Source organism: Peromyscus leucopus, chromosome 15 (assembly GCF_004664715.2).
Source record: "Peromyscus leucopus breed LL Stock chromosome 15, UCI_PerLeu_2.1, whole genome shotgun sequence".
NCBI classification, from domain to species: domain Eukaryota; kingdom Metazoa; phylum Chordata; class Mammalia; order Rodentia; family Cricetidae; genus Peromyscus; species Peromyscus leucopus.
The window spans coordinates 70,153,025-70,165,932 of NC_051076.1; the positions used below are offsets into that span (position 1 = coordinate 70,153,025).

At 48.8% G+C, this 12,908-nt stretch overlaps 1 protein-coding gene across 1 annotated transcript in view; it reads right to left on the bottom strand.

The window, feature by feature from the left end:
• Positions 1 to 11,913, bottom strand: part of Tfcp2l1 (transcription factor CP2 like 1) — a 63,112-nt gene extending 51,199 nt beyond the window's left edge. The window contains exons 1-2 of the mRNA XM_028879815.2: positions 11,747 to 11,913; positions 7,289 to 7,440 (exon numbers count right to left, since the gene is read on the bottom strand). Coding sequence (XP_028735648.1) covers positions 7,289 to 7,440; positions 11,747 to 11,808 — 214 coding nt within the window. The 5' untranslated portion in view covers positions 11,809 to 11,913. The remainder of the gene's footprint in view (positions 1 to 7,288; positions 7,441 to 11,746) is intronic.
• Positions 11,914 to 12,908: the final 995 nt, after the last annotated feature.

Here is a 12,908-nt window from a genome sequence, read left to right on the forward strand (position 1 = left end):
CCTGCCTCGATAAACCAAAAAAGAAAGGAAAGAAATGAAAAAGAAATGGTTTTAGGTACTGGGGACATGGCTTGGTCCACAGGGTGCTTACTTGCTCTGCCCAAGGCTGTGGTGTGGCTAGATCCCCAGTCCTGCATAAGCCTGCTCAGGTAATCCCAGCTCTTAGGAGGTGGAGGCAGGAGGATCAGACGTGTGTGATCATCCTCAGCTATGAGTTTGAGGCCAGCATGGGGTATATAAGACTGTCTCAAAAAAAAAGTTCTCTAATTCTCAAGTGTCAGGCACAGTAGCACAACAAGGTACACTGTACTGCTAATTTTACACACACACACACACACACACACACACACACACACACACGCACGCACGCACGCACGCACGCACGCACGCACGCACCCACGCACGCAGAGTACTCTATGGCAGTCAGAGGACAACAGGCAGGGGTCTCTCTTTCCACCACTGGCTTCACTCTCAGGAGTCCTGGGATCAAAGCCAGGCTGCCATGCTTAGCAGCAAACACCTTTGCCAGCTGAGCCAACCAGCCCGCGTTTCCTCTCTATAAACAATAACGGCAGAAATGGGTTTGTTGGAGCCTGGTGCCCGACTTTAAGCTCTGCGATCTCCAGCTCACTCTTCCCAGGAGCACCTACCTAAGGGATTTTCTTTGCCCAGTTGACAGTAAGTCATGGGAAGGAGAGGGGGGAAGGAGAGGGGTCCCTGACTGGCTGGAAGACACAGCCATGCCGGCCCCTCCATTCATTCTTGCCATCCTTCGGTCTTCCTCTCTTCAAAACCTTCGACCTCCATTGACTTTAGTTCCCGAGTGAATGACATCAAGGCTCCGTGACAATTCATCACTAGATTGAAGGTTGGAGGCTGTGTCGAGGCTGCGCGTGCCACCAAGTCTGATGATCTGAACTCAATCCTGGGACCCCTCATGGCACAAGAGAACCAACCCGGGCAGGCTGTCCTCTGACCTCTGGGTGTGCTCCATATGCGTGCACACGTGCACACACAGTTAGTGCACCTCATCTTGTCTTATCTCAGAAGCACACAAATAAATAAATAAATGTGATAAAGAAAACCAGGAAGAGTTAGTAGTCCGGGTGGCAAATACCAAGGCTCTCTCCTCAGCAAGCGCTCAGACCGAAGCCTCTTATCTCCAAGCGAGAAGCGCCTGGGGTTCTTCTGCTCCACAGCCTCTGCACCTCCTCCTCCCTCCCCTCAGGCTCCACGGTCAGGAAAGCTGTGTCCACAAGGACCTTTGACCCCAACAGCGAACTTGCAGGCCTTCTCTTCTGCAGCTCTTCCCTCCCTTACGAGTCTTTTTCTCCAAAGATATACTTGTTTTCCAACCATTTTCCCACCTCGAAAACTGGCCACCAGGTTTGGTGACCAGGACACCCTGTGTGGTAGGACATGACTACCGGAGTCCTACTGCCAGTCAGGGCACTCCTCGGATACTGCCCAGGGAACGGAGGCCAGCGGTGCAGAAGACTTTGATAGACATATGGAGCTCTCCGTCCTCAGAGAACTTTAAACACATCATCTCTACAAGAGATGGACATGGACGGGCTTCACACAGATAAAACTGTAAGGAACTGGGGATACAGTTCAAAGATAAAGCACTTACCTAGCACACACAAAGCCCTGCCTTCTATCCTCAGTACCACCAAGAAAAAGAAAGCAATAAATACCGTAGGGCCAACACAATATAAATAATTGAAGAGAAAACCTGTCAATGGACTAAAAAGGTCTTGAATGACATGCTCAGGAGCTGAGATTACAGATGTAAAACAGATTAACCCAGAAGGCACCCAATCTTATCTGATCTCAAGCTAATCAAGGTTAGTCCTGGTGAAGGACTTGGACGGGAGGTATGCTGAAAAGACACCTCATATAGTATTGCTAATTGTTAATTAAGAGCAAAAGGAAGAAAAGATACACAAATTTTCTGAGTAATTATTGCTCACATACCATATGATACTTAACATAATGCTTAAAATGCAAATCAATCAATCAATCAATAAGCAAGCAAGCAATGGGCAAGCAAGATGGCCAAGCCTGACCGACACGCACTGATCCCCAGGACCCATGTAGTTGAAGGACAGAACTCCTACAAGTTCTCCGCTGATCTCCACATGTGTGCCTGGTTTGCAGACACTCACACACACACACACACAAACAAATAAATAGATAGATGTAATAATAAAGTTTAATCATTGGTCTGGGAGTGTAAGCTCCACATGTATGCATGGTTTGCAGACACTCACACAAACAAACAAATAAATAGACAGATGTAATAATAAAGTTTAATCATTGGTCTGGGAGTGTTGGCCCTGTGGTAGAGTGCATGCTTAGCATGCTCAGCACCCTCAGATCTTACATGCTATACACAAGTGTAATTATCACAAAATACAGCCAAATGGCTGTCGGAGAAAAACATATGACCCTAAATGGTTCCTAAATGGTGTCTCTCCGAGTGGATGGGACCAACACTTCAAGAGAAATTTACCACGGACATAATAAAATTACTGTAAGCAAGCCTCCAGTGAAATTCTTTCTTTTATAATTAAGAGCTGTCTTGTTCATGGTGTCTCTTCACAGCAACAGAACAGTGACTAAGACACTACACCAAGATTTTTATTAAAAAAATAAAATCTCATGTGAAAACTGGTAATGAGACATTGTGCCAAGATGTGTAACATTTTAATGCCATAATTCTGTTTGTTAGGTATATAACTAAAGGATAACCAAGCCGTATATGCAAAGATGTTTACCAACGTTTAATTTCTGGACAAGTGCTCTACCACGGAACTATATCCCCAGTTTAATTTTTTAAAAATTATTACATTTATTTGTATGTGTGTATGCACATGTCCATGCCATGGCACATATGTAGAGGTCAGAGGACAACTTTCCAAAATCAGCTCTCTCCTTCCACCATGTGGGTCCTGGGGACTGAACTCAGGTTGCCAGTCTTGGTGGCCAGTGTCCTTACCTGTTCAGTCATCTCATTGTCCTTCAGCGTTTAATTTCCAACAACAACAAAAATGACTGTTCACAATATAAAACTGGCCAGAGCCAGACGGTGGTGGCACACACCTTTCTTTAATCCCAGCACTCGGGGGCAGAGAGAGGCAGGTGGATCTCTGTGAGTTTGAGGCCAGCCTGGTCTACAGAGCGAGATCCAGGACACCAAAACTACACAGAGAAACCCTATCTTTAAAAAACAAAACAAAACAAACAAACAAAAAACTGGCCAGAGTAACAGAGTTTATGGTACAACACTATATTATTCCAGTTTTAAAAGACGCATGTATAAAATACATAGAAGATTAATGGCCAGGCTGGCAAGATAGTTCAGCTGGTAAGGGCACTAGCTGCCAAGCCTGACCACTCCCAAGACCAGGACCCAGGGGGTAGAGAAAACCGACTTCCCAAAGTTGTCCTCGGACCTCTGCAAATGTGCCGTAGCAAGAAGTGCTCCCCCACACTAAATAAATGGAATTAAATAAACACACACACACACACACACACACACACACACACACACACACGCACGCACGCGCACGCACACACACACACATACACACACACACGATATTAGAGGAGACTTAAATTTGATTTTTGAGTTTTCTGCCTTTTGCACACGATATTAGAGGAGACTTAAATTTGATTTTTGAGTTTTCTGCCTTTTGCTCTGTTTTTCAGTTACTTTCTTGAGTTTCAGCTGGATACTTTTTTAATTTGGCAGAATCATGCAAATTAGCAACAATGAATATATTACACATACTGTATGGATATTGTCACATAGTAGTTACTACAGAGAGGATGAAAGCATAGAAAGTAAACAGTAACTTTTTTAAAGACAGGGTTTCTATGAAACTTTGGCTGGCCTGGAACTCACCATGTAGACCAGGCTGGCCTCAAACTCACAGAAATCCCCCTGTCTCTGCTTCCTGAGTGCTGGGATTAAATTCATACATTACCACACCAAACCCATATAACTCATTTTTAAAATTATAATTCTGAGAGCTTCCTTTCTCCTTTCCTTTCTTTCTTTGTAAAGACAGGGTCTCAAGCATGCCTGGCTATCCTCCCTCTATGTAGCTGAGGATGACCTTGAACTTCTGATAACTCCTGCCTCTCAGAGACCTGGGATTGTGAGTGTGTGCCACCGCACTTGGTTTAGGAGGTACTGGGGATCGAACCCAGGGCTTCCTACATGCTAGGCAAGCCCTCTGGCAAGTGAGCCGTGTCCCAGCCCTTCTAAACAGCTGGATCCTGTAAACAGTCTACACTTCCTGTGATGAACATCCAGTACATTACTAGTCAGTCAAGACAATACATTGGCAAAACTGAGTCAAATGGAGTTAGACAGAGGTCAATCTGGGATGCACAGGAAGCTCCACGAACCTGGGAAACAGAGACACTCTGTCTCAAAACATCAAAGAGCACATAACGTAAAGTAGGCAGGGATGGAGGGAGTGTGGCTCAGCGCAGGAGGCACCGGCCTGCTGTGCAGGGGCCCTGGGCTCAGCTTCCGTTGTTGTGAATTAATAACTGAATCTGTTAGCATCCAAAGGAATTACACCCCGTTAACTAACACCAGCAGGCGGATGGAACCACGGGGTGGGGCCTTTAACATCTGTGATGGGGAAGAGGATGTTCTCTTGTAAACTTGTTAATAAGACCTAGTATGCCATCAAACACTTTCTACTTTTCGCTAAATGACAGGGTGGGGCAGGATGAACACGACCGAAGAGAGGCCTTATAATGGGGGCAGGGGACAAACACACAATGTCCCTGTTCACTGCTCACCCACCAGCTCACATGGGACACGGCCCCAAACAAGACCCACATCAGCTCAGTGGCCTCATTCCTTCACTCTCAAACTTAAGCAAGAAGGGGTGGCGGGGAGGGGGTGGGAGTGGGGCTGATGAGGAAAGAAACTGCCCAAAGAGAAAGTTGGCAGCAGTTAACCTTCACCGAGTAAGAAAGGACAATGACAGAAGCCACTGTGCACACACACAAGGGACTGCTTCCAACTGGCTTGTCACCTGCCATCAATGGCCAACAGCCACCACAGAAGGCGTGGAGAGCGTCCGGCCTACAGGGGTGAAGCCTGCCTTCCTCGGGGGCAGACCAGCAATGACGGGGGCAGATTCCATGCAGGGGTAGCCCAGGCACTTCCATTCATCGTGAGCTATGGACCCGGGCAAGGTCAAATCCAAGAGACAAATTCTGCAGAATGGAGGCAGCTTTTTACCAGGGCTCAACTGCCCCTCCCAGATTCCGACTCACAGCAGGGGAGGAACCAGTGAACTGGGCAATGGCAACTAGGTTCATTCTGAGGCAGTTCAAGAGACAGTGCTAACCACAGTCCCGTCCTCAGGACAGACACCAGAGAAACTCTCCACCAGGCCCAAATCTCAGCTGCAACCACTATACTTCATGATCCTAGCCCCATCCAATGGCCCTCTGGACATCTATTCATCCAATGGCCCTCAGGACATCTATTCATCCAATGACCCTCAGGAGATCCGTTCATCTAATGGCCCTCTGGAGATCTGTTCATCCATCGCCTGGAGAAGGGAAAGTGTAAAACTGTCTTCTATCTCCCGAAACCTAAGCAACAGAAACCAACAGGTATTTCTTTCTTTTCTTTTTTTTTTCTGGGGAAGGGATGTACTTCTCAGGGACCGAACCTCGAACTGTGGTGTGCACACTAAACAACGCTGTACCACGGAACTATAGCCCCAGCATGGGCTCCTGCTTCCTATCTGTAAGCACTTGCTCAAAGCATCTTTGAGAATAATCATCTGAACAATTTTTGTTCCCATTTTTTATATTATTTATTTATTTAGTGTAAGGGGGGTGAGTCATACACATATCACGACATGTGTGGAGGTCACAGACAACTTGCAAAACTCAGGTCTTTCCTATCATGTGGGTCCTCGGGGAGTCAAACTCAGCACCTTTACCAAGAGCCACCTCACCATCCCCGATTTCTATTCTGTGATCAACTCCTCCGCTCGGCAGTACTTCCTAACTGTAAGCTACGTAACTGGTTCATGTGTCCGACAAACAAAACTCTCAAAAATGGGAACATGAGGTGGTGAGATGGCTGACTGCTGCCAAGTCCATGACCTGAGTTCCACATGGTTAAAGAGAACAAACTCCTCAGACCTCGAGTGTGCATGCGCACATGCACACACAGCTATACATAAACGTAAGCACACACACATACACAGATACATAATGTAATCACACACATACATACATATATGAACATAATGAAAAAATCTTAAAGGAGTATTGAAAGCTAGACACAGAGCACAAGCCACAAGACACAGTCTCAGCACTTCTTAGGAGGTTGAGGCAGGAGGATCTTGAGTTCCAGACTAACCTGAACTACATAGCGAGACTCCAACTAGGAAAAACAACAAAGAAACAAAAACTGGAAGGGTTGCACACTGCCATCACGCCAGGCAGGTCACTTACCTTCACCTTTTAAACAGCCCCCCAAATCAGACTTTCTTATTTTCCACAAGAAATCACTGAGGGCTGGGTGCTGGTGGCGCACACCATTAATCCCAGCACTCGGGAGGCAGAGCCAGGCGGATCTCTGTGAGTTCGAGGCCAGCCTGGGCTACACAGTGAGTTCCAGGACAGGCAGCAAAACTACACAGAGAAACCCTGTCTCAAACCAAACCAAACCAAACCAAACCAAAACCCAGAAATCACTGAGGCTCTGAGAATAAGAAATAGCAGGTCAGCGTGATAGAGCCACGGTGGCCTAGGTAGCCAGGGGCAGCTGCTCTCCAGTGGGTGGAAGCCAGACCCTGAGCTGAGGAGGATAAAGGCCAGCTGTTACTCCATAAAGGACAGCAGACCAGGTACCAAAGTGTAACAAAAGCACCCCACAGTAATAGCAATCCCTGACTTTTGGAGGCTGTGTAAGGAAGGATTATTACAAGATGACCCGCACTTGACCTTCCTTCCTTCCTTCCTTCCCAGGAGTGTCATTCTGTTGTTCAGGCTGCCTCTACCCATGGAGTAGGACTCCAGGCTCACATCACTACTCCCAGCTCAGTTTGCAATATTTCCATTTACCCAGTGAAGTCCTGGTGGTCCTGTGTGGGAAGCCACACAGCACAGCTTAGCAACAGGATCGAAACCTGTGCCTGTCACAGCTAAAGAAGGCCAACAGGGTCTTGGACACCGTCTGCTAACTACCCCACTTGTCCACCCACCCAGGTTGCACCCCTATGGAGGCCTCTACCTTGGTTGAGGTATGTTAAGGTCTCTTCATGTAACTTCACAGCTGGAGAGGTGGCGGCACACAGCACGTACTGTAGGGGCGGCAGGCGGGCCCCATTTTCAGGGGATAGCTGTGGTTCCTCCTGCTTGAAGATGGGCAGAGCCAGCACATCCCTGTAAAACACAGCAAGTGGTGAGATCAGAAGCGAAGCCCAGACACAGAGCAATGTCGGGCGAGATGGACGCAGGCCATGGTACCAAAGATGACTTCAGAGTCCAGTGTGACACGCTGACCTACCTCCTTACCACATGGCCCAAATCTCAGATGCAATCACTATTTCATGAGCCTAGCCCCATCCAATGGTCCTCAGGAGATCTATTCATCCAACTCCTGGAGAAGGCAAATTGTAAAACTGTCTTCTATTTCCCGAAACCTAAGCAACAGAAACCACCAGCTATTTCTTTCTTTTTTTCTTTGAAAGCTATTTCTTTTCTTTTTTTCTCCTTTTTTTTCTGGGGGAGGGATGTACTTCTCAGGGACCGAACCTCAAACTGTGGTGTGCACACTAAACAACGCTGTACCACGGAACTATAGCCCCAACATGGGCACCTGCTTCCTATCTGTAAGCACTTGCTCAAGGCATCTTTGAGAATAGTCATCTGAACAATTTTTGTTCCCGTTTTTATATTATTTATTTATTTAGTGTAAGGAGGGGTGAGTCATACACATATCACGACATGTGTGGAGGTCACAGACAACTTGCAAAACTCAGGTCTTTCCTATCATGTGGGTCTCAGGGATGTCAAACTCAGGGAGTCAAACTCAGCACCTTTACCAAGAGCCACCTCACCAGCCCCGATTTCTATTCCGCAATCAGCTCCTCCGCTCGGCAGTACTTCCTAACTGAAGAGCCAGTGGCCTTCTCACCCAGAGGGACACACACCTCCATCTCTTCCAAAAAGAGGACAACTGGCTTGTTTATTTGGGATTTTCTGTTGAGGAGGAGGGGGTTCAAGGCAAAGTTTCTCCGTGTAGCCCTGGCTGTCCTGGAACTCGCTCTGCAGACCAGGCTGAGCTTTGAACTCACAGAGATCCTCCTGGCTCTGCCTCCCGAGTGCTGGGATTAAAGGCGTGCGCCACCACCGCCGCCACCACCCCACTTGGGGTTTTGTTTTTTGAATTTCCGACATGTATTTATTTAGTTAGTTATCTGTATGTGTGAGTGTGCACAGGCACACGTACATGTGAACAACTGCATATAAGCGTGTGTGCTAACACCAAGATCTTTTGGGAGCTGGCTCTCTCTCTCCACCGTGTGGACTCCTGGGATTGAACTCAGGTCATTAGGCTTGGTAGCAAGCACCTTTACCTGCCGAGCCATGCTGCCAGCCCAGAGCTCCTGTTTAAAAGCTCATAATGATCTCTCCAAAATACCATGAAGATAGAAAACCTTGATTTCAGTTTTCTTACCCAAGCGGCAAATCTTAGAATACTCAGAGAGCTGTTTCCTTCACCTCTACATCATGTTCCCTACACCAAAAACATCAGTCCTGGGCTGGGGAGACAGCTCAGTCATTAAAACATTTGCAAGCAGGAGGACCGAAGTCAATCCCAGAGCCCACGGCCTACAAAAGCTGAGTGTAGTGGCACACAGCAGAGATCCCAGTGCTGGGGAGATGGGACAGGGTGACCCTCGAGGCTCACTGGCCAGCCAGCTTAGCCTACTTGTCAAATTTCCGACCAGTAGGTGACCCAGCCTCAAAAAACAGAATGAATGGTACCCGAGGATCACTACTAAAGACTGGACAGCCATAGTGGCCCACACCTTTAATCGCATCACTTGGGAGGGAGAGGCAGGTAGATCTTTGTGAGTTCGAGGCCAACCTGATCTACAGAGAGTTACAGGACAGCTAGAGCTACATAGTGAGACCCTGTCTCAAAAGACAAAAACAAAACAATACTGAAGGCAGCCCTATGGCCCCTACACACATGCACATACATGTACACACACCATCACATACATGTACACATCAGCCTCCAATCACCCTGTGGCAGAGGAATTGGTCTCTAGACTTTTTCAGGAGTGTATCAGTATGTTGCCCAGGCTAGCCTTGAACTCCCAGACTCAATGAACTGTCCCACCTCAGTCTGTTGAGTTGCCAGGACTTCAGATAATGTCCTTGCATGGAACACTGAAATCCCTGAGGATCAGAATGACCTGCAGGCAGGCAAGGCTTAAAGATTCTAAACTATGTTGCCACAGAAACAGCTACCAAAAGGTGTCCCGCCCTATCTTGATGAGCCTCCTCCCTCCCCGGGTCTGGGCCATGAATCAGATCAGCTGACCCCACTTCACAGCATAATCGCCAGTACGATGTGTTCCCTGTACACCATCATAAATGAGTGTCCACAAAATACAACCCAGCACACACCCCGACAGCGTCTAACAGATTCTCAGAAAGCCTGCCTTTGGGCACACCTGGAAGCCTTCCCCACACGGGCTCTTCTCTTATTCCCGTCTGCTGCCCAGCTGTACCTTCACAAGAAGCAAAGCTTTCTTCCCCTTCTCCAGGCTGGGCAGTTATCAAGGAGCTCGGGAAGGAGCGAGCCATCCTGCTCACCTAAGAATTGCATAATTTCATGTTTGCCCAGACCATGTTAAGTTAATAATCCATGCACTGTTACTTTTAAATTAAAAAACGAGGGGGGTTGTTAAGACCCGTCACTCAACACTAACTTGTTTCTCTGGCCTGGTGTCCTTATTTGCCAAGGAATAAAAGTCACCAGAACATCAAACGGAAAGGAGAGGGAGGGACTGGAAGGCCATTCACTATTCGGTGAAGTCAGAGGGCTTGCAGAACTTCTAGCAGAACAAAAATAATCATGATAAAAAGGAGGGCCGGAAGTTGTCAAAATGGAAGAAGTGGAAGTCCCAGGGTTCATTCCAGCACTGTGGAAAATAAAATTAAATTTAAAACATTTTTTAAAAAGGAAAGCAAAACAAAGAAAATATCCTCACTGGGTCTATTTGAAAGTAAAAAATACATCATCATCATCATCATCATCATAATAATAATAATAAAACAGCTTCCAGGAGGGGAGTATGGGTTGTCTTCACCCACTGCTTCCTCAAAGGAGCCAGCGTGGCTTTGTAGTGGCTCTCAGCCCCAATGTCCCTTCCTTCTCCCATGCAAAGCCTAAAAGTATCTGGGCTGGCTCACAAACTTCCACCGCAGGCACAGATGCAGAAACCACACCTCTCCGAGTCTCACAAAACCGTCCCTACTAGGATGATGTCTTATGCATCTAGCTTTCAAATACGCTTCCTTCAGCTCAAGGTCACCTTCAAATTCCTTTTTAAAATAGGATGAGATACCTAATGGCCACTCACTTCAATTCCAAAGAAACTACAAGCAACCCTGAGGTGTTATACAGTTAACATGTCTTTACTCTGGAGCATTTTAACAGTGGGCTTTGCATAACCCTCACCACACCGGGATCTGCAGTCTAGACCCTAGGCTGATCGCCACTTTCTGTGACCTGAGTTCAACAAACAAACAAACAACCACTGAAGATACACCAGTGAGACCTGGTCAGTCCTTGGCTTGCTAAGAAGGGGTGCCTTCCCAGAGGATTTCTGGACATAAATGAATCAGAAGCTGGAAAGTACAAATAAACAACAGAAAATCCAAGCGGGGAGATTTGGGGGTCCAAGGAAGCACTTAAGGTTCTGTAGCTGGGATTGACTTCTGCTTGCCAGTTCACGTTTTCCTGAGCCCACGTCCAACACCCTTTGGGTTAAGTAAGGCACATATAATAAACTGTGACTAGGATGGAAATAAAGACAGGTTGAAGCTGGTTCTGGCGAGTTCAGAAAATGAAATGCCTGCCTATTAGCCCTCCAGTCAGCTGCACCACAGTGGAAAAAGAATCCCATAGTCACCGAAGGAAAAGGGGTGGGGGTAGGGGGGTCTACTTCCTAAAACAGGGAGTTCAGAGAACTTTGCAAAACCCGCGGGACCCTCTTCGCTTGAAGTACGCCAAGAAATGCCCGCAGAAGAGATTTCAGTGAAGCCGGGGCCTTGGGGGCCACACCAAGCTCACCCGGGCAGGACAGCCAGCCCCCTGGAGCCTCGGCCGGCAAGGGTGCAGCGCAGACCGGCTCCCGCCACCCACCTGTGGGCCTACCGGCCGCGAAGAGCAAAGAGCTGGGGGCCTGGCTTCCCGGGACACACGAGCTCCTGATGGATGTGGCAAGTTTATTTCTCCAACTGGAGAAGGGAGAGGGAAAGCTGCGGGACCCGGCCGGGGACGCTGCGAGCGACAGGGAGACCTCGGAGAACCGCCCCGCGGACATCAGCGCGCCGCCTCCCCGATCAGCCCCCCCCCGGGGGTCTCCCGGAGGGTCCCCACCCTGGAGGCCGCACTGATCCGTCGGCGCCCTGACCCGGATCGCAGGCAGGTGCTGCCCGGTCTTACCGCAGGTAGCTGCCAGAGTTGTGCTGGTTGTAGTGTTCGGGCTGCGTGTGCCAGAACAGCATGGCTGGAGCTCCCGCAGCACCGGCTGGGGCGTGGCACCGAGCTGGACGCCGCGTCGCTGGCCGTCAGCAGTCCACCCTAAAGCAGCACTCGAACCCGAGCAGCCGGCGGGCGGCGCCTTTTATGGGCCTCGGGTGGGCGTGGCATCCTGGGGCGTGGTTACTGCAGGTCCGCCCCCCACGGCTAGCGCGGCGGGAGGGCGGCGCTGGCCGCACCTGGCTGAGCTGTCCTGTGCCTTTCCGGGAGCTAGCTCCTGGCCGCTGACCCTGGGGACGCGGCCACCCTCGCTGCTGCGGCCTGCTCGCCTCTCAGCCCCGACGCTGAGCCCAGGGCAGATCCCCAGAGCCACGGGGCAGTTGTCAGTGGCAGGAGTACCTTGGCACTCTGGGTCGCCTTAAGGTTGCTTTTGTATTTCCTTGCACTGAACACTGATGCTATGGCTTTTTTTCTCCTCTGTAGCTTTTTCTTGTCTTTAATTCTGTGACTGGGCGTTTATGCAGTTCACTGCTCTCCTAACATACACAAAGCCTTGGTTCTAAGCCCAGGTGCGGTAGAACAGACCAGTTATCCCAGCACTGGTGGAGGCAGAAAGATCACAAGTTCAAGGTCATTTTCTGCTACACAGTCAAGTTACGGAAATGCAGGAGACCTTTCCGTAAAATAAAATAGACACCTGGGCGTGTTACTCAGAGCCCAGAGTTTGTCCTTAGTTGGAGTCCAGATGTGCCTAGCAAACATCTGAAGAGAAAGTAGTTACAGAGACACAAGGCTTGTGAGAGCCCTGTGCTTTGACAAGCCGGGCTCCTGTGACCTACAGAAGAGCTTAGGAAATGGGGTGAAGTGTCCAGGGCAACAGAAACACAGGAGACTGGGGTCTCTTCCCACTGCCTCCCCCGCTTCCTTCCCTTAGGGTTGTTTTTTAGTTTACAATTCTCTCTCTCCGTCCCTACCCTACACCTCTGTTGAGGGGGGTTGGGGTGCGCGGCATTGTACCTTGGCATGCGTGAAGTTCAGAGGACAACTTGCAGGAGTCATTTCTTTTTCTACTATGTGGGTCTGAGGATCGAACTAAGGTCTTCAGGACAGGCAGCAAACACCCTTA